The sequence below is a fragment of the Malus sylvestris genome, chromosome 11 (assembly GCF_916048215.2).
Source record: "Malus sylvestris chromosome 11, drMalSylv7.2, whole genome shotgun sequence".
NCBI classification, from domain to species: Eukaryota; Viridiplantae; Streptophyta; class Magnoliopsida; order Rosales; family Rosaceae; genus Malus; species Malus sylvestris.
In genome coordinates, this window is record NC_062270.1 from 29,693,702 (window position 1) to 29,715,445 (window position 21,744).

At 37.4% G+C, this 21,744-nt stretch overlaps 1 protein-coding gene, 1 long non-coding RNA gene and 1 pseudogene across 3 annotated transcripts; 1 reads left to right on the forward strand and 2 right to left on the reverse strand.

The window, feature by feature from the left end:
* Positions 1-420: 420 nt before the first annotated feature.
* Positions 421-3,144, forward strand: LOC126588595 (transcription factor MYB101-like). Of its 2 annotated transcripts, none has more exons than XM_050253700.1 (3): positions 421-826; positions 1,115-2,114; positions 2,648-3,144. In XM_050253700.1, exons 1-3 carry the CDS (start codon positions 452-454, stop codon positions 2,905-2,907), a joined length of 1,635 nt encoding a protein of 544 aa, XP_050109657.1. In that variant the 5' UTR covers positions 421-451; the 3' UTR covers positions 2,908-3,144. The 2 variants fall into 2 exon arrangements, with proteins under 2 accessions (XP_050109657.1, XP_050109658.1); XM_050253701.1 differs by having other exon boundaries at positions 1,115-2,099.
* Positions 3,145-10,187: 7,043 nt separating this feature from the next.
* Positions 10,188-15,708, reverse strand: LOC126588374 (uncharacterized; annotated as a pseudogene).
* A 4,066-nt stretch (positions 15,709-19,774) lies between these two features.
* Positions 19,775-20,928, reverse strand: LOC126588822 (uncharacterized). The gene is made up of 2 exons (XR_007611630.1): positions 20,773-20,928; positions 19,775-19,945 (listed from the first exon to the last, which is right to left on the reverse strand). It is a non-coding gene; the product is annotated as an uncharacterized LOC126588822 (long non-coding RNA).
* Positions 20,929-21,744: the final 816 nt, after the last annotated feature.

Sequence of the window (21,744 nt, forward strand, 5' to 3'; positions counted from 1 at the left end):
CCCAACCACCACATACAACAGAAACTCATCTCTTTTTTTTTTTTTTTTTTTTTTTCTCTTGTAATTTTTTGGTTCCTTCTCCCACCACCGCCACCTGCCGTCGCCTCCTCGGTCTCTCTGCCCCTCTCTTTCTCCTTTCATACTAGAGCATACTACAGCCCCAGAATCCCAAAAGGATTAAAAGGTTGCAGTAAATACCATCAGAAAGGAGGAGAGGCCTCTGTGATGCCCTAATACCTCTATCCATCCAAAAAATTACGAAGAACAGAAACAAATACAAATACCATACCCCAAATAAAAGCCAAAATTACAGTCATATGTGATCGGATAGGGGTCCCACAAAAAAGTACATAATTGCGTAAAGTTTTTGTTGTCTTTTCTGTCTGGGCGTGATATTGACTGCTGGGCCAACCAGATTCTCCGTGGTGCGTTTGCTGATTGTGATTTGACAATGACACCCAACAGCAACGACGGCATCAATATCAATGTCTGTTCAGTGCTACAGAGCCAGGAACTGCTGGAGTCCAGAGGAGGCGACGGAGGTGGTGGGCTCGTGGTGGTGGGAAGCAAAGGTCTGAAGAAAGGGCCATGGACGGCCGCTGAAGACCAGGTTTTGGTGGAGTACGTGAGGAAGCACGGCGAGGGAAATTGGAACTCGGTGCAGAGGAACTCGGGCCTCAACCGGTGCGGCAAGAGCTGCCGCCTCCGGTGGGCTAACCATCTTCGCCCCAATTTGAAGAAAGGCTCCTTTTCCCCCGACGAGGAAAGGCTTATTCTTGAGCTGCACGCCAAGTACGGCAACAAATGGGCTCGCATGGCCTCTCAGGTACCTACTAATTACAAAATGCTTTTGGAAAAAGTAACTTTTATTTTTCATCATTTCATCTTTTCGCCTGATTTCATTTCTGGGTTTTCGATTTTTGGTGTTGCAAATAAAACCCATGTTTTTGTCTTTTCAAAAAAAAAAAACAAACAAAATGCAGGAATTTGGCTGCTTCATTTCTTCCTTTCCCTGCTTTTAAAAAAGCAGGTTTTTTTTTTTTTTTTTTTTTTTTTCTGCAATTGCTTTCTGTTATGAAACAAACATTCAATTAATTTTGCTTTTGGTTTTTAGTTACCTGGACGAACGGACAACGAGATAAAGAACTACTGGAACACAAGGGTGAAGAGGAGGCAACGCCAAGGATTACCATTATACCCTCATGACATCAAGCAATCCCAGTATCCCTATTCCCATTCCCATTCCCCACCCACTTCTCTAACCATACCCAACGGAGTACTAAACCCACCCACCACCCCCACCCAAAACTCCCTCCACCCCAACACCCATAATTCCCCATCCCCAAGTTTTTGCTTCCAAATCCAAAGCCCTACGCAAACCCACCACCACCCCCACATCCCTCCGCTCTCCCCAACTCCTCCGTCTCTCTCTCCTCTCTCCTCCCCTCACCAACCCAAACCCACTTCTGCCACTTCCCTCCCCCTCTTTGACCCTACCGCAACCGCCTCCACCCCCTCCTTTACCTTCCACCGTCCCGCCCCCATCCTCGGCGCCCCACTCAGCCACAAACGCTACCGTGACTCTGTTGGATATTCCCCGCCGATCTCCCCCGCCCCGCAACGGAATACTTCGATTCTGCGAACTAGTTCGATGCCTGACATCGCCTCCTTTCAGTTGACAGCTGCTGGCACTAGCACGATGCCCGACATGTTTTCCTTTCAGTTCCCGAGAACTTTCAACAACCCTTTCCCGCCAATGTCGCGGACACAGTTCGAGTACTCCGACGGCTTGTTGTCGCCTTCCGGCTCAGTTTATTCAGTCAAGTCGGAGCTCCCTTCAAACCAAGTTTCCCAAACGCACTCCGAGGTTACCATTGAAGCCAAGGTAAGCTCGACAGTGGCGGCGGTTTCAGCGGCCGATGAGAATAATGGGCTACTGGAAAACTTGTTACAAGAGGCTGAGGCATTGGCTTGCGGTGGCAGCGGCGGTGGTGGAAACAATAATTCACGGGTGAGAGGAAATGGGATGTTGGGTTCGTTTGATGAGAAGCAAGTGTCGGATGGTTATGGCCGGTGGCTGCAATCCACAACCTCGATGGGTAGCTCATTATTCGGTGAATTATATTTTTAATTTTTATTAATTAATTTCCGTTGCTTTTAAATACCCTGGTCAATTGTGTGCATGCAAATCAATTTGTCAGACAAATCTGCGCTGTTCAAGCTGTGATTTTTTACTTCTTTCAGAAGCATTAATTCCCTGTTCTTCTGATTTAAATTTTTTCCTAATTCTAATTTAAGGGCTTATGGTGAATGATCAACTAAACTAGGACATAATAATTAAAGGAACTCTTAAGTAACATTGTTTTAGATTATTATTAATATTATGGTTTAATGGTGCAATATTGACCCTGCTTCTAGATTATTCTGAACTTTATCTATAAAGTTTATGGGCCTCTGAGAGTTCGGAACGAGGAAGTCTGAGATTACAGCTCATCTTATGCTCATCCTTTTATTACCTATTTGCCCAACCTAGTTCTCTTTCTCCCTCTCTCTCTTCCCTAAGAATCAGTTTTTCTTTCTCAACTTGTTTGTTGATTAATCTGCTTATCATAAATAATTGACATTTTTTCGCTCTATATACATGCAGAAGCAAAACCAATCCATGATGATCACCTGAATTCAATGCCTGAAGACTTGTCAAAGCTGTTCAGCTTCATCCCTTCAACCGAGCCGCTCTCTGATTGGTATAGCGACAGCGGAGAACTCTCCAATGGTCACTCTTCCGGCCTGACGGATACCAGTTTGGATTTTGACATGCAGCACATGGCTTCGTTGTTCCCTGTTACTGCCACAGGAGAGCACGGGAGAGCCTCTAGCTCTTGGGATAACTTGCCTGGGATTTGCTGAGGATGGTTCCATCTATATACACAACAAAATAGTATATATAATTATATATTATAGAGAGTGAAATAAAAGCTCTGATGGCTTAATTAAATGAGATTGTATTTTTTTTAAATTCGTTTTCCTTGATGGTGTTTGTTTTCATCATGGTTGTCAACTTGTCATTGTCTTCAGACTTTCCAGACCTGGTATTGTAATGTTAATTTATATCTCTGTAGAGAGCCAAGCTTTACTGATAGATAATAGTATTCTACATTTTTTTTCTTCTGATAGAAGGATCCTCTCTCCTCATCTCCCACTTTTCTCTTTATCTTTTTTTCTGTATAAAAAATCAATACGAGATGACGTAACTTAATATGAGCATTCAAATAGGAGATGATTGGAGGGCAGAAAAAATGCGAAATGAGAGAATCCAGATCCGATCAATAATTGATCCTACCTTATTAATAATAGATGTGACAAGTTAAGATTATAATTTTAATTCAATTTCGAAGATAAATTAAGGATTGCATTAAACGAAATTAGGTTGCCAATATGCTTTAATGTTTTACCAAATTGGAAGTTAGCTTCTAAGGCCATCTCCAATCCAACCGAAGGCTGGTCATAGAGCTCGTTTTAGCCCTCTGGTCCTTCAAGAAATTAATATTTTAATGAACAGTATAGGGTCATATTTGCTTCCATCTCCAACCAAAGGCCAAAGGGCCATAGGGCTCGTTTTAGCACTATCACAAAAAATCGTCTCCAACCGAGGGCCAAAGGGTCATAGGGCCAAACATAATTGATTATTTAAATTTAATGTTATTTAATATTGTTTCATATTGTTTAATGTTGTTTCATGTTACTTAATTTAATTTAATGTTGTATAATGGCTTAGGGAAGTTATAGGAAAAAAATAGAATTTAAAAAAACAATTTAAAAAAACTGTAAAAAATAAAAAATAACGACTAGTTGACGTTAGCTAGCCGTTGGATTCAAAAATTTGTTTAAGAATTCCCGTAAGATATAACCGACAGGATTAATAACAATACTGTCGGTTATATCTGACAACAATTCTTAAATTTTTGGCCAGCCTTCTGGCCATTTCAGATTCCATGGGGCCCACGAGCTCTCTGGCCTAGCCCTCGGTTGGAGACGGTTTTCGGGCTATTTTCAGCCCTCTGGCCCTTTGGACCCTGTGATTGGAGATGGCCTAAGTCTAACTAAGATTTGGCACCTATTTGAGAAGGTTTTACCTGTACTCGTGAGGAGAACATCGAAAGCTATTCCGATTTGAGATCGTCAACATGTAATGTAACCCATTACTAGTTTTGATATATAGTGATTTAGTACGTGAAATCTTCCATGTGACGGGTTATGAAGTGCTTCAAGACCCATTTGACTTAATCCAGAAAGTCTTGTTTGAAGTTTGCACATTTCATAAGCTTATGATAGAACTGCTATTGTGATAACAAATTTTCGTCGTCTTCAGGTTTAATAAAATTGTACTTACAAAGTAAGTAAATACCTTTGATCAACGATTAAAGCCATGCACGCCCAAGAGGTGAGAGGAGGGGTTTGACCAATGGATCTGATGCCTAAGTCAATTTCTCTAAAAAAAAAAGAGTTTAGCACTTAATTACATAGCAAAAACTTATCAGAATTTGGTGAATAAATTGTATAGTAGTTGGGGCAAGGGACTAGATGGATTGAATCGAAGGCTACTATTGAATTTGTAAGGGAGAGAGAACATAAGTTCATTAAAAGCAAAAGAAGAGAAAGTGTGGATAGTGAGAGATACTTATGGGGAGAATGGTGGAACATTAGAGCAACTCCATCATTGCAAATGCCCCCTAGGGCAAGTCACTATTGAATAGCCTCCAATGAACAGTAACTGCTTTCTCCACCCCTAGCCTTGGCAATAGGCAATAAAATATTAGTAATTTTTATTTTATAAAATAATACAAAATAATTTTATTTGTAATTTCATATATGATTTTTAATCGGTTTCGTTGTATCACGTTTCATTAAATAAAAATTTACAACCCAAAGTATTTGAGAAAATATAAAATAATGGTGTAAGTTGGAAGATAATCATAACATATTTATAGAAAAATTAAATCATTTTTTCCTATTTTTTATTAATTTTTTACTTTTTTTTTAAATTAATTTTTTACATTTTTTATTAATTTTATATTGTGGTTGACGTCATTAATTTTATATTGTGGTTTACGTCACCCTGACGTTAGCCTTGTGTCACGTGGCCTTCGACCTCTCGTGCTGGCAACTCGTGCCGGGCTTCTCCCTCAGGCCCACTCGAGCTCAATCGCCAGCACACGCTGGACCAAGTTGCTTGGGCTTTCTAGCCTTGTTTAAGAGCCGGATCAGGCTATTGCCCATAGTGGAACTGCTCTTTCAACCGTTGAATTCGAAGTGATGAACCTCGAGAGATTCGTTCATTTGACGGTTGCAACCTCTCGGAAATGTAAAAAGCACTCGCTCGGGTTTCGTGCACACGCGATGTAACGGCTCTTCGTTATTGTGTCATAAAGTCATGTCTCTCGAGATCACATGCCTAAATCTGAAATGAATCTCCTACCAAACGAGTCAAATTTTAAACCTAAAATTTAAATTTGACAGTTTATGTGGCATTTTGACATATTTTCATATTTTACTCTCCACCCGATATGTCAAATTAAACTATTATTTTATTACATTATTTTTTCTTTTTAATTTCTATCTTAGGCAAGTTCTCTCACTCCTCACGATCTACAAGACTAGATCTCATTTCATTTTCTTAGGCAAGTTCTCTGCCTCCTCCTTCCACTTCTTCTGGTATTATTTCAAATTCCACGCACAATTACCCAACAAAAATTCAACGTTTTTCCATTAGCTCCAAACCAAATGCGTTAACTTCATCTGCTCCATACAACTTCAACCAGCCAAAACTAAACCCGACCCATGTCAAGGAACAAGTTCCTCCACCTACCCAAGTTGATCAAATCCCTGGAATCTGATTCCAACTTTGGATAAGAATCATGGTTCCAATGGCGGAGCCAGAAATTCATGCCAGGATGGGCCTTTAAACTAATAAAAAAAATTAGAAAAAAATTTAGTAATATCATGGAAAATTTGAATCAAACAACAGTGATGGAGCTTTAAAATTTGTATGAAAAAAATTAGTATTGAGAGATGTCATAGTAAATAGAACTTGTGTTGACATCCAACGCAACATTGATAATAACGTTATAACTAGCTCAAACTATTATTACGATATTTTTCTTTTAATATTATTGAATCTTCCTCTCGAATATATATACCTTGTTTTATATGAACTAACAAAAATAATAATTGGTTTAAAAGAAATCAAAATGTTAGTAGAAGGGTAGTTATATATGGTAATTGGTAAAAAAATACCAAAAAGTAACTTTCCATCAGTAGGCATCGACCCCAGGACCTAATGAAACCTTTAAAACCTGACATACCAACACACCACATGCACATTATTGCAAAATTTATTACATAATAGGTATAAATTTATTTCCAGGATGGGCCCTGGACTACCCTTCTCCACTGCATGGTTCTCAGAGAATAAGAGGGAGGGCAAAAGAGTAATTAAGAGAGTGTATGTAGAGAAGATATAAGAGAGAACGACAATATGCAAAAGTGCTTGTACAGTCCCTTCTCCGAAGGGGGAGCCACATGGAGACTAGGGTAGTCTAAGGCAAGGAAGAAAATATCGATAATATCGGCAAAATATCACCGATATTATCGTTTTTTTGAAGGTCCGAAATTTTTTTAACTATCCAAATGATTTTCGTCAAAATATCGCAATATTATCGATAATATCACGATATTTTCAATATTATCAATAATATCGCGACATAATACTAAAATATACTTAAATATGTTGAGAAAACTCAACACATACTTCACTTGATCATAGCCCAAAGGCCGAACAAGCTTGGATTTTCTCAACAGGGATGTGGGTTTTATAGGAAAATTTGCTTGCTCACTGCCCTCACATGGGCGATGTGGGACTCGCCCAATGGGAGAGAAAATCAGAATTTTCGGTCGAAAATTTACACCCACTTTAAACAGCCATAACTTTGTCAAAACTCAACGAAATCAAGCAAGACAAAAACGGAAGTTGTAGCTCTCGAAGAGACGAAGAGAATGGTACCTCACACGACGTCTGAATCGTCGTGTTTTGGCCGGATCGAAAGTCACTGAGGTCGCCAGAAACTGGGTAAGATTCAAATGAGTATAACTTTTTCAATACTCAACGAAATTGAGTGAAACAAAAAGGAAAGTTGTACTACTCGACGAGACGAAGAGATTGATACCTTGAACGCCGGCTAACTCGCCGTGGTTTGGCCGGAAATGTCTCGAAAGCCACTGAGGTCGCCGGAAACTGGGTAAGATTCAAATGAGTATAACTTTTTCAATAAGCAACGAAATTGAGTGAAACAAAAAGGAAAGTTGTAGCCCTCGAAGAGACGAAGAGAATGGTACCTCACACGACGTCTGACTCGTTGTGGTTTGGCCGGAAATTGCCTCTAAAGCCACTGAGGTCGCCGGAAACTGGGTAAGTTTCAAATGAGTATAACTTTTTCAATACTCAACGAAATTGAGTGAAACAAAAAGGAAAGTTGTACTACTCGACGAGACGAAGAGATTGATACCTTGCACGCCGGCCAAAATTCAATTCTTTTACTTTATATAAACTTGAAAAAACATAATCGGCATCCAAATTAAAGTTTAGTCTTATTCAATGTATTGATTTTCAATCGTTAATTGATATACTATAATTTGGAACTTCGATGCCTAGACGCATGCTTATGTGTAAGAAATTTAAAGTGTCAAATTCGGCACATTATTCTTCATCATTTTATTCACTTCCCTTTTTTTTTTTTTAATATCCTAAATAAAACCTCCAAATATTGTACTAATTAATTATATATAAATGATTATGGTGTGTTTAAATTTCTTTCATTAATTACTACATATTTTCTACACTCACAATGTTTGCCAGCTCGCTATATAATCAACTTAAATCAGTTAAATCCATCATGCAATGCATTTCCTTCCAATTTTTTGTGATAAACTAATAGATAATTGACTAAATAAACATCCTACAAAGTTTCATTAAAAATTTCCAAGTTTTTCTTACAATTTCCGTGGTTTCCATGTAATTTTTATCGATATCGATATTATCCCGATATTTCCATCGATATTTCCGTGTTTTCGGACTACCGATATTTCCGATATTACCGATATTTTCTTCCTTGGTCTAAGGCCCATCCTGGAAATAAATTTATATCTATTATGTAGTAAATTTTGCATTAATGTGCATGTGGTGTGTTGGTATGTCAGGTTTTAAGGGTTTCATTAGGTCCTGGAGTCGATGCCTGCTGATGGAAAGTTACTTTTTGGTATTTTTTTACCAATACCATATATAACTACCCTTCTACTAACATTCTGATTTCTTTTAAACCAATTATTTTTTAGGAAAATTAATGAAAAGGGCTTGAAAACTTTGAGTTTTAATGATAAGGACAAAATAAAGGGTAAAGTGAATAGTACCAGGATTGACTTTTTAGTGTAAAAATGTGGTTTTTCGTTAAAGTAAACAGTACCGGGTGCTTTTCGTTAAAATTCCCTTTTTTTTTGTTAGTTCATATAAAACAAGGTATATATATTCGGGAGGAAGATTGAATGATATTAAAAAAAAAGTATCGTAATAATAGCTTATTTTTTTGTTAGTTCATATAAAACAAGGTATATATATTCGAGAGGAAGATTCAATAATATTAAAAGAAAAATATCGTAATAATAGTTTGAGCTAGTTATAACATTATTGTCAATGTTGTGTTAGATGTCAACACAGGTTCTATTTACTATGACATCTCTCAATACTAATTTTTTTCATACAAATTTTAAAGCTCCATCACTCTTGTTTGATTCAAATTTTCCATGATATTACTAAATTTTTTTCTAATTTCTTTCATTAGTTTAAAGGCCCATCCTGGCATGAATTTCTGGCTCTGCCATTGCTCCGAAGCTATCTTATTGTTGCGGCCATTTATGAAGTCACCTGCGAGATTTTTTGTTGTCTTTGTCTTCGTCTTCCTCAGCTTCGGCACGTTTGTGCGTACGTGCCTTCTCAACTTCCCTGTAACTCTATCGTTCAACAATCAAATAATAAAAGACATTAAAATATTAATAAAAGACATTTAATAATTAGTAAAAAAAATTTAAAGCTGCTGTCAAATTTGACAGCAAGCTCATTTGCTGCCATTCCATGTCCTGCCATATAGGATTTGGCTTATATGGACAATTTGACATCTCCTTTGGAGATGCTATAAGGAGCTAGATCAACATGTGTAGAGAATTCTGAACATCTTATTCTAATTTACTTCGAAAAGGATGATCCTAGTGTAAATATCCAACTTCAAGGGTATTGGCCCTTACGAATCATAGTTAGGGGCATTTGTGATACAATGAATATTCACTAGTTAAAGTAAGGCAGAACAAAATATGAGTATCTTCATAGTTTGGTCATGGACTAAACGGCTCCAATCAGGTTGGGCAGCACAAATGGACCAATGATATCACCACACCCAGCTGGACTCCAGAATGGTAAACAAGGTCTGCAAGTCTTGTCAAGAGTGACCAGCTTGTTCCGCAAGTAATTGAAACCTGGTCTAATTGTGGATCAAATTGGTTTAATATATTCTTGGAGATTCCTACAATCTAGGGATTGACATGTGCCACGAAGTAATCACAATTCTAGTAGACAATAATATATTATGCTAGATATTTTCTAGGATTCTCCCGATTTTATGCGGATTCACTATCCTAGAGGACTTTCTCTCGATCAGTATAAACACACTCGTCTACGATTCATCAAGGTATGCGGATATCGTGCAGTCTGCATTGTATATTGTCATAGCTTGAGTTCTAAAACCCTTTTGCTTACTTGATCGTAAGAGATCTCTTGGTTAGTACCCCATCAGTGTCTGAGAATTCACGGTTGTTTCACTAGTACAAAAAAGATTTTGCGCGACGTAGGACCGTCGTCGCACAAAGTCAAAAATATGTCGCTCAAAAATTAGCCAAACGAACCTTCGTCGCGCGAAGGCAGTGAAGGAAGGGTTTGCGTGACACAGTGCCTACCTACGTCGCGCAAAGTAGATTTGCACGACGTAGGTCCTGTGTCGCGCAAACCTTTTTTTTTTTTTTTGTCATTTATATTTTTTTATTTAATTTTTAATAAATATTATTATTAAATTCTAAACAATAATTAATAAACCAAGAAAAAGTAATTAATTATAGAATATATGAAAATGTACGTTTGTCCGAACAAAAAAATAAAAAACTACAAGTCTTCTAAGTTTAATGCATCATGCTACTCGGTATCGTCTGGGCGAAGTGGCTGGGAAGTCGAAGGTGGAGCAACATTAGGTGCTGGCATCGTCGGGATTTGGAGGCCGGACATCGCTAAGGCCTGAACAATCATATTCATCCTCTCGTCCTAGGCCCTAATGTGGTCGCCCTGGGCCGCAACCTGACCTCTTAGGGTTGTCACTTCCTTTTTCAAGGAATTGACCTCTCCTGTGGACAATCTGGAAGAAGAGGCACTCGTTTCACGAACCCCCGCCTTCCCCGTACACCGAACAACCTTACCATGACGACGACCGAACTTCTGATCCAGGACCTCAGTCACGATCTGAACATCTGCATCCTTGGGTACAATGACGTCCTCGATCGGGGTCTCTGAGGGAAGCTGCGATGTTGCTTCTTAGAGAATAGCAATGCTCTTTTCCACCATATCACCCTGTAATAATAAAGAAAAAACATATAATGTTTAATAACAAAATATAAATAATATTTGAACGATTCATAAAAATAAGAAAAATAACAATTACATATACTTACATAAAGCTGGTCACTGTTCTCATTGTTGGGATGAACGTAAACATGCTTGAATAGGTCAATCTGTGGGAACTTAGAACCCTCCTAAAGAAAAAAAAAACATTAAGAAAATTTTATTAATCAATAATAAAAAATAAATTGTATAAAATTTCAAAATTAATATACTTTTACCTCACGTCGTGCCTCAACCCTATACGAAAAGGGCTTCGAACCGGAATGGTGGAGAAGTGTCTTTGAGTCCCGAGCTTTCTTGCCAGCAACAGATTTCTTCTGTTAAACATACAATATACATGTTAGTGCGACTATTTGAAAGAAATTATTAAAAAAAGCTTAAATAAAATAACAAAAACAATAAATTATTATTAAAGTATTATGTACATACCACAAATTTTGGATCCGTAAAATGTGTGCAGAGCCACTCCCAATCCTTTCGCCACTCCTTATACTCGAGTGGGCAACCCTGTAGGCGAGCAATCTCCGGAGATTCCCATAGCTGAAAATCCTTGTGAAGAGCACTCTTCCAATCTTTGTACCGGCTTGCTAAGGTCTCGTCTAAGTAGGCACTGACCTCAGGGGATATGTCCTCCATTTCAAAAACGACCTACAAATATGAAAAACAAAATGACCATGTATCAGAATAATTGACAACTAGTTTATAAGATATTGATAAAGTTTGTCGGTATACAATAATAACTAGAATCTTAATTTGTTAGGAAGCAAACAATATAATGTTTATATTCTGAAAGATCTCAAGAGTGGGGTTCTGATCTCCCATGCGAGCCTCTTTCCACCGGTATAGAGACCAAAGGTGGAAATTCAACATTTTATAGAGAGGTTGTAACTGCACTGACTGTAACTCAAGATCAACTATTCCAGTAGCATGTTAAATGATTTGTTAGGATGTAAGCCAACTACTATTATATATACTTTACCTAAAAAGAAAAAAAAAAAGTCATGCATGTACAATTTAATGCAATTCCATAAAGGTAACCTATTGCATAAAAGCATTTCATATCCCACTTTAACAGCCAGTTAATCACGTTGGCTTCCAAATAGCTGTTACTAAGGACATGCTCTAATTTTTACAACCAAAAACCAATTTACCCCTTAAGATGTGAGCTTCATTAAAGTAATTTACAACATCATGCCGGTTTAAACTGGTTGTGCTTACAATCTAGAAGTAGTAAAACTGACAGAATGAAAATTATGCTGCTGCAACTACAAAAATCAAATTGTGTAACATGTTTATGAGACTCTTGTCCAACTGCAACCCACTAAGAATAGCATGTAGTAAGCATGTCATTTCTAAATGACCCAACAAATATTAGCAGATTCGAAGAAAAACTTCATAAGAAGGTAAGTAAATGTGTAGAAAGTGGTTACAGTAATATACAGGAAGCTTACAAAATTATAAACAATTTTTATATACAGGATCATTCATACTAGTTCGGAAAGCAGTGTCAAACCTCAGCTTCACGCAAGTGTCAAACCTTTAATGTTCAAACCATAAGGTTAACACTCAAATTATTTATCAAATTCCTTTCCTTAGCACAATTTCTCAACAAAGGATTTAACTCGACTATTTAAGGCTGCTTTCGTAGTTCACTTTAATAAATAAAACTAGGACAACAACTAAAAACAATTCACTATCAAATTGAGGCAAAGTCAAGAACCATACATAGGACTCGCTCGGTAAAAGATCGAATATTTGATTAGTATAGCCAATCCCAAGAAGCACTTAATGATTAAAACAAAACAGCATGTATAGGCATAATGTTTAGGTATCACGATGCTGCTCAACCAGTGGATACTATGGATCAGGTTAACTGATGCACAACACAAGCAAAGCAATGTACTAGAGACAACATGCATACTCCCCTAAACACTATCATAAATCATTAAGCAAGGACGTAGACCAAAACTAAAAACCCATAAATATGCATCAGATAAGATAGTAATCATTCCACCTAACCAACATAATCATTATTTTAACAATGGTTCACGGAATTATTTTTCAGTTTCCTTCCTAGGAAGCATTCAGACAACAAAGAACAGTGCCGCAAATCACTGAAATTAACCAAAACTAAAGGACCACACCTGCTCCCAATTATGAACAGAAGAAGAGTGTGCAAAATACATGACCAAATTATTCACCACAACAATACTCGGCTATTTAGTGCAAAACAATGAAATGCACCTGATTTCTTTTTCCCCCTACATTTTCTTAGCAACCAAACATAAATTGAGAGAAAGATCTTGACTTTACTAATCAAGATGATGGCCCTGCACTAGTTTAAGCAGAGAAAGATGTTGACTTTGCTAAAAATTAATATACTAACCTCCAAATCGTCTCGCACCAGGGTCCTCGTCTCCTCGGGAATTTTTGCCCAACTCTCTCACCGCATAGGACAAAAATTCCTAATAATAAAACCACAGCAATTAACGACGTTGTTATGCTGCTGTGAGGTAACCGCTCCACGATGTCGCTCATCATACGCAATCTTGATCAAGGAGGCAGACATACGTACAAGCTGTATCTCCTTCAACATTCGATTGGGCCCCCTGGTGTTTTTTTAGTTGCCCAAAAAAACTTAAATGGTAAAAACCCTAAGCTTAAATTTGTACAGAAAATTCGGCAAAACCTCCCCAATCATAAAAGTACCTTAAAACAGTAATTCACAACCCGCAACACATTTTCACAATTATAAAAGTAATAGTTTTGAAATGAAAAAAAAAATGCAACGTAGTGAGAAATAGAAAAAAACTACCTGGTTGGGAGGCTCCATCCTCGACTCTAGAGGATGTGGAACTGTGATCAGAAGGCTCCAGCTCGCGACGGCACCGATGAGGCCGCCGTGCACTGAGGGGCTGAACTGACATTGATGATGTTGATGATATAGGCACCTGGGACGTCGTAGGAGTAGCCTCCGTAAGGGGTGTAGGCTCCCCAATCAATGGAGCACTCACGCCTGGAGCACTAGATGCTGATAATGCAAGAGCTGCATTGGACACACTCCAACGATGAGTGATTAATTGCGACATCTATACACTTTATGAACCATAAAAATATAACATTAGAAACTAATCCTTTCTTGCATTTGAAACTAATAAAATAGCAACCAAAGTAATATAAGTAATTAGAGCAATAATATCAATACAAGAATATTTAAACTAATCCTTTCTTGCATCTGAACAAACACTAAAAGAGAATCACTATAGAAGGATCAAATTAGTTAAACCGTGGCAGTATGTGTATTTTGTGAGCAAAAATGATAGATTTTTTCATTGATTTGTTCCACATCATGAAAGGTTTAGAATAAACTTTACATGGGATATGTGGGTTATAATGCAACTGCTCAAAAGTACAATATTTAAATGGTCGGGTCTTCCACTGCTTAAGTCTTTTCAAGTAAAATTCTCATCTAAGGTAATACCGTAATAGCTCGAGGCAGTGGGTTAAGCAGTCAGGCATATCATATATAAGTATGTGCATCAAATGTTTTCTAGTTTCAATACCCTGTGAAAAGTTAACACTTCCTACAAATCTGGAAAAGCCATATGCAGGGCTCATTCTTCAGAACAAGAATACAGGTTTTTCACAACAACTATCTAAAAGAACAAGATATTCCAGAATACATCTAACATGCATGAATACTATATGCAAGGCAATGCCAATTAAATAAGCAAAAGGAAAATTTCTGAGGTATTTACCTATTGGGTTCATGTTATTCCCAAACTCACTCATAATATAATTAACTGACGATTTAGTCTGGGATGTAACATTTAGCATCATATATGAGCATTATTATGCTGCTACAGGACAAGCAAAATCATAATGCTCAAAAGACTTTGCTAGCATAATATTTACAAATCTATAGCAGGATCTTTCCATGTTTTAATTCGAAGTAAAACAAATGGTGGTAGGTCAAATTAAGTTTGAAGCTTGGTAGCACCGCCTACTGAAATTCGAAGCTTACTTTCGTTGACAAACATCAAACCAGTCCTAGGCATCTTTCAATAAACAGACGTCATTCTTTTATTATTATCAAATTACAAGTCCTAAATTGCAAGTAAGCCACTCCTGTTCCATTTGTAACAAAAACCAAATGAAATTTACGGGTAATGAACTTTACATGTCCTTGTGACTGAGATTTCCCTTTTGAAAGAAAAAAAACCCAGAAAATGAGTTTAATTTGGAGAAGGATGAGCTGAGTGTGGATCTGATGACTGATGAGTGAAAGAAAAACAGTTTAAAAGCTATGATTAACACTTAATTAAGAGAGAAAGATTGAGAATTTCACCAGGAGACTGACAGATAACCACCACCTCACAGCCGATGAACACGCCCTGTGAAGAAGAAGATCAAGATGCTATATATATATATATATATATATTTGGTTCAGAAATATACAAAATTAAGTTGAAATTTTGTAATAGGGACGACAGAGTAAGGATTCATGCTTTTAAGGTTCTTCGAGAAAACCCACCATTGTGCTAAATCAGAACCTCAAACCCTATCAACTGAACAAAATCAACAGACCCACATAACCTCAAACCCTCACAAATCCGAAACCCTATCAAATCAGAACCAACATCCAATTTTATCTGGAGATTTCGACAAAGTACTCAGAAATCAACATGCAATTTGACCATAAACCCTAAAAAACAAAAACCCATCGAAAATGAGAAACCCTTACCTTGATTTTAGGACCCTACGTCGCGTCGGCTTCGAAATTTGGGGGTTGAAGGTTGCGAAGAGGAGATAGAGGTCTACGGGAAAGAGAGAGAGAGAGAGGGAGAGATGCAGGTCTACGTACGGGAAAGAAAGAGCGAGTGGGAAAAGAGAGGTATACGGGAAGAGAGAGATCTATGGGGTTCAAAAGGTTGCCAAACTTGGAAAATTGAAAGCAAGCGCCTATTTTTCACTATTGGAGCGCCAAAATGATCACATCTGGCGCGACGTAGGTATACAAATTGACGTCGCGCAAAGTAGTTTTACGCGACAACTACATTAAGACGTTGCGCAAGGTTTTTTTTTTTTTTAATATTATAAAAATTACTAAAAATGTGACTTTACTTCTTTCAAATTCAAATTTATTTTACATAAACCCCACAATAATATATTTTTCTAACAAAAACTCACAATAATTTTTTTTTACATATATATCATTAAATTTCTTAAGTGTTATAAGTACAAAATAAATAAATTAAAATCAACTTAGTAAATATATATACCATTGAACTTGATGGGAAACGCATTGTACGAAACTAATTTCAACTATCCAACCGTCAAACTTGTTTGTATATGCTTCGAGATCGCAGATGCCAAAAATTGCAAAAAACAAACATTCAGAGATTATGTAACGGGACAAAACTTTTTTACGGTTATAAACGAAAAAGCACGATTTTTCTTTACAAGTTTATATTAATCATCATCCAAACTACAATAATAACTCTCGCTATCCTCACTACTATCATTTCTGGATTCCCATTTGTCTTCATCTTCGTTTGCCTCTTCCGGTGCATTGTATTAAGGTAGATCACCAAGGTCAATTGATATTTCGAATTCAGGAAATCCAACTACGTCAAACGGTTCTTGGACAATATTAGTATCCCGGAGTGTTTCTTCACCAATTTTTATCAAAGATGATAACTGTTAGTCAGCGACATTATCGTAATTGTCATCATGATCTTGTTCTGGAATATCATATAGCCCTCTTCGATCAATCTTTTGAACAACTTTCCAACCATTGCCAGCTTTAGGGTCGTCTAGATAGAATATTTGTTTCACCATTGTTGCCAAAATGTATGGGTCTTCATCGTACCAATGTCTCATAGTGTTTACTGATAGTAAACCATGGTCTCGCTTAACACTCGTTCGGTTATGTGGGTTTGTATCAAACCAAAGACACTTAAATAGTATCATTTAACATCTGTCTTTGTAAAGCAATTGTACTACACTAGTTAGTTTGCCATAAAAATCAATGTCTTCACTGTCACCCGCACCCGGGACATGGACACCACTATTTCGAGTAGACAACTTGTCATCACATGTTGCCCCCAAGAACTTGATCCCGTTGACATGACAACCTGAGAACAATTCAACGTGAAGCGGTCCTCTCGCCAAGTTATATAATTCTCCATCGTAAGAGGGTGAATTCAATTCCTTCAATTTGTTCATCTAATATAACATATACAAAAAGTTAACTTGTTAGTATAACCAAATTTAAAGACGGGCATGAACAAGTTGGAAAATATGCTCAATTCAAACCACATACAACTTACATGTGCGTGAAACCACAAAGGAAACAAGTCACGGTGCTTCTTGGCATATAAATGTGAAGGATGTTCCCGCTTCATCAATTGTTCATGCTCTTCAAGGTATGGCAAAGCCTCGTCACAATTGTTGAGTATGAACTAATGCGCTACCTCCATGTCCTTTTTGGTAAACGATTCGTCTTTTATAGGATCGCCGAATGGTCGCGCAATTTGGGCAAAAACAGACAGTTTCTCTTTTTTGACACCACCGTCATTATTGCGTTGAGGATGATTGAAAGTTGTCTCAACATCTTCAAGATACATTGCACAAAAAGTAAGTGACTCATATGCTACCCATGCCTCCACAAGTGATCCTTCGGGCTTTGCCTTGTTTCGAACACACTTTTTCAACTCACCAAGATATCTGCACAAATAAAAGGTATGCTACAAATTATTCAAAGCGTTCGTTAATCATGAATATGTTATATATATATATATATATATAGACGCTTAATTAAGTACCTTTCTATTGGATACATCCATCGACAGTTCACTGGTCCGGCAAGCAATGCCTTATCTGGCAAGTGAATCATCACGTAAATCATACTTGTAAAGAAAGCTGGGGGAAATATCTGTTCGAACTTGCATAAGACGTTCACAATGTCGTCCTGCAATTGTTTAACATCTGACTTCCGCAAACACCTTGTAGTCAACTGCGAAAAAAATCTCGACAACAACACGATTGGTTTCATCACATCAAGAGGCAATACGTGTCGAATACCAACTGGAAGAAGGCGTTGGAGTATCACATGACAGTCATGACTCTTCATGTTTTGAAATTTACACCCCTTCACGTTCACACAACGCTAGATATTGGAAGCATACCCATCTGGAAACTTTACAGAAGAAATAAAGTTGAAAAACTCTTTCTTCCTATTCAGCTTAACTGTAAAAAAAGGGATGGCCTTTCTTCAACGTACCACCGACATTCTTCATCCACAAGGATGACCTAATGCCCATTCGTTCCAAATCGAGGCTAGCTTCGATCGTGTCTTTTGTTTTTCTTTCAATGTCTAGAATTGTCCAGACCAAAGTGTCAAACACATTTTTCTCAATATGCATAACATCGAGGTTGTGTCTCAATTTTACTTTGACCAGTACGGAAGCTCAAATAACATACTCTTGTGCGTCCAGTTTCGATGTGTAGTTGGTCTGGGGTTACCGACCCCTTTGCCAAAATGACCAAATTCCAAATGGTTTAACTGATCCAAAATCTCATCTCCGAACCATTCTCTTGGTCTTGGCTGAGTCTCTTTTGTGACGTCGAAGGCTTTATCGTTCTGACGCCACTCGTTGTCCCAAGGGAGCCATCTACGATGACCAAGATAACAAACTTTTCTTGCATGCCAAGATGATGTTACGTTCTCCTTGCATATTGGACATGACAAATAACCCTTAGTCATCCACCTAGAAACCATTGCATACGCGGGAAAATCGTTTATTGTCCACATCACTGCCACTCGCGTAGTGAACATCTGCCCAGTATATTTATCGTATGTACGAACACCGTTTTCCCATAAATCTTTTAGCTCATCAACCAACGGCCGCAAATAAACATCAATGGACTTTCCTGGATCTTCGTTAATTAATAGAGTTAACATCATGTATTCTTTTTTCATGCACTTCCAAGGTGGCAAATTATAAGGAAACACGACGACCGCCCAAGTGTTGTGCATTAGATTTAAAACCCCGAACGGATTAAATCCATCGGTGGCAAGTCCCAATCTGACGTTGCATGGGTCAGCTGCAAAATCAGGGTACATCCGGTTGAATTCTTTCCATGCCTCTCCATCTGCAGGATGCCTCATAACATCGTTATTTACCCATCCTTCTTTATGCCATCTCATGTCGGTTGCGGTATGCATCGACATGTACAATCGCTGCAACCTAGGCTTCAATGGAAGATAGCGCATTACTTTTTGTGGAATCTTGGTGTTTCTATTCTGTGATGTCATTTTAAACCTCGGCTCATTGCAGACAGGGCATTTATCTAACGCTTTGTTCTCCTTATAGAACAATATACAATTATTTACACATGCGTGAATTTTTTCATACCCTAATCCGAGACCCTTCAACACTTTTTGGGCACTTTTATCATCTTCAGGTAAACAATTCTCATTTGGAAGCATCCTCTTGATAAATCCCAAAAAGTAATCAAAACACTTGTTTGACAAACGAAACTTGATCTTGCCATGCATCAACTCCACAATTGCTGTGAGCACTGAAAAGTTCTCACAACCCGGATATAATTCTTGCTTGGCATTTTTCAATAGTTTTTCGTAGTTTTTGAATGCCTCATTATCCATGGTTGGACGGCCGTCATCTCCCCCTTCTCCCCCTTCCTGATTGGTGTTGCTCGAGGCGTATGGATAAACGTCATTTAGAATATTCATAACTTGTTCATTAGGATCCACATTAGATTCAATAGTTTCCACTCGTGTCACGTATGAAGACGAAGCTTGGTCTAATCGTTCTCCATGATGATACCAAGTAGTATAGGTCTCCATCATCCCATTTCTTACTAAATGAAATCGAACATTCTCGAATGTCTCCCACGTTGAGTTGTTACACCTCCTACATGGACATCAGATATGAGTTGAACCTAGGTTGTGTCTAGTTGCAAATTCAATGAATGCATGTATTTCATCCAAGTACTCAACAACACATCTATTATGATTATGTATCCACTGTTTGTCCATTTTGTTTGCAATCCGAATAAAAGTACAAGAATTACAACAACGTCTACAACGGAATCCTTATAAATGTGTTACCAAGGAATAACCCTTCATGCTTCCCCACGCTCAAGAAGTAACTACAAAATCCACCGTGAACCAGTGAGAATGTGTTGTATAGATCTTTAAGAGATGCAACTGCTGCAACTAATAATATCTAGAAAAGTTTTGCATCCAGCGATCATATAAAATTGGAATGAATAGGTAGGGCATTCCCAAACTATCCAAAAAATGGGACAATTCAAGAATTAATTGGACCACAGTCATGATTTCGCATCCATGCACGAAATCCAACTAATTCTCAAACGAGAAACTAAGCTTTTCCTGAGAAATGGGTACGAAGTTAAGTAGTATTAACTTCGTACAACACAAAACAATTTTGTAGGTGATGTACAAAAATATGTGCATACAAATAAACTAAATCACAATAATTACTAAAACTAAATAAAATAGATAAAATTAATAAAAAATAATTTAGCGAAGAAAATAAAGTGATTTATGTACACTGTGACATCTCAAATGTAGTTAAATTTCTCTTAGACTTCATTTTAATATAAAGTGATTTATGCACCCTTTATTTCACTTTATGCATCTATCTCTTAATTTAGTCCTTAGTTCTCCTTAGTTCTCCTTTATTAGTTCTCCTCTTATATGAGATACAATAGCCATGCCTCTGTCATCACCAATCAGAGTAAATAATGACAGTGAAAAAGTTGATTACAAAAGGCAGTAACAAGTGAAAAGAAACAAACTAATACCATAAGAACAAACAGAACCAATTACAAAGTTCTAATCAAATCGTTTCCTAGTTTAATTTTTGTTAAGAATTTTTTACCAGTTTTATCTGTGCAGATATTCCTAATTTGATGATCAACTGCAAGAGGGAAGTAAAAAACAGATTTTGTACCGTTAAGTTTCTGCAATTTCTTCTTGATTTTGTGAGCACATCCTTTGCAACATGTAATAGCCGTCTTTGTTTTTATGAACTTGGGAGGCCACAACTTAGTGAAGTGGGGTGGCCATAGCTTGGAACCCCCTAAACAACATGTGCTCACCTTCAAAATACAAGTCTGCAAGAACAATATACTAGATTTAACATTCCAGATTAATCAATATGATCAACGTAAAATGACTAAGTAGTAATCATATAATCATAAAAATAAAGAGGAGGTAGCTATATATATATATATACATACAGGACCATCGTCATCATCTTCTCTCTCTGCATGCGACTTATGATAAGAAAGAGATGTAGCTTAGACTTTAACCAAACCTAAAGAAAAAGGCAGGGGAGGACCACAGACAACAAGAGCAAACATACATCCTCACAAATTCCCATATCATGCACAAATCCAATTTCAAACCTTTCCCTACAGAAATTTATGGATGCTGCTAATCTTATACAAGTTATGAAAGCCAATTTACGAAGATAATACGCAAGTCATTTACTATGCATGAGACATTTGTTACTAAATACATTGACATATTCTGCTTGCTGATTGCATTTGTAATCGACTGATAGAATCTGACTTATGAATGGAACTAGGTACACAAACGTAAAATTGTACAAACAAGGTGCTTAAACTTGCAGACTGCTGACTTCTATGAACATAAGAAGATGGCGTTACTAAAAGGCTCATTGCCTGCTTGCACTCGACTGACACAATCCGACTTCTAAATGCAACAGTTACATTGCTCATTCTCTTAGCAAGTGACTATTTGCAGATTTGAAATAAGGTGTTGGATCAAAACAAAAAAGGGAGTAGGTGTTGACAGGGGATCAAAACTGTAAACTTGAACAAGTGTTCAAATGATGATAGGCTGCAGTTTGAGGATTGGCAGCATCTTAATGTCTGTTTGAACAAATAAGTCGCTACAG

Coding starts and splice junctions, on each gene's coding strand:
- LOC126588595 (XM_050253700.1), top strand. CDS start 452: ATGACACCCAACAGCAACGACGGCATCAATATCAATGTCTGTTCAGTG. Junction 827..1,114: donor GGGCTCGCATGGCCTCTCAG/GTACCTACTAAT, acceptor TTTGGTTTTTAG/TTACCTGGACGAACGGACAA. Junction 2,115..2,647: donor GATGGGTAGCTCATTATTCG/GTGAATTATATT, acceptor ATATACATGCAG/AAGCAAAACCAATCCATGAT.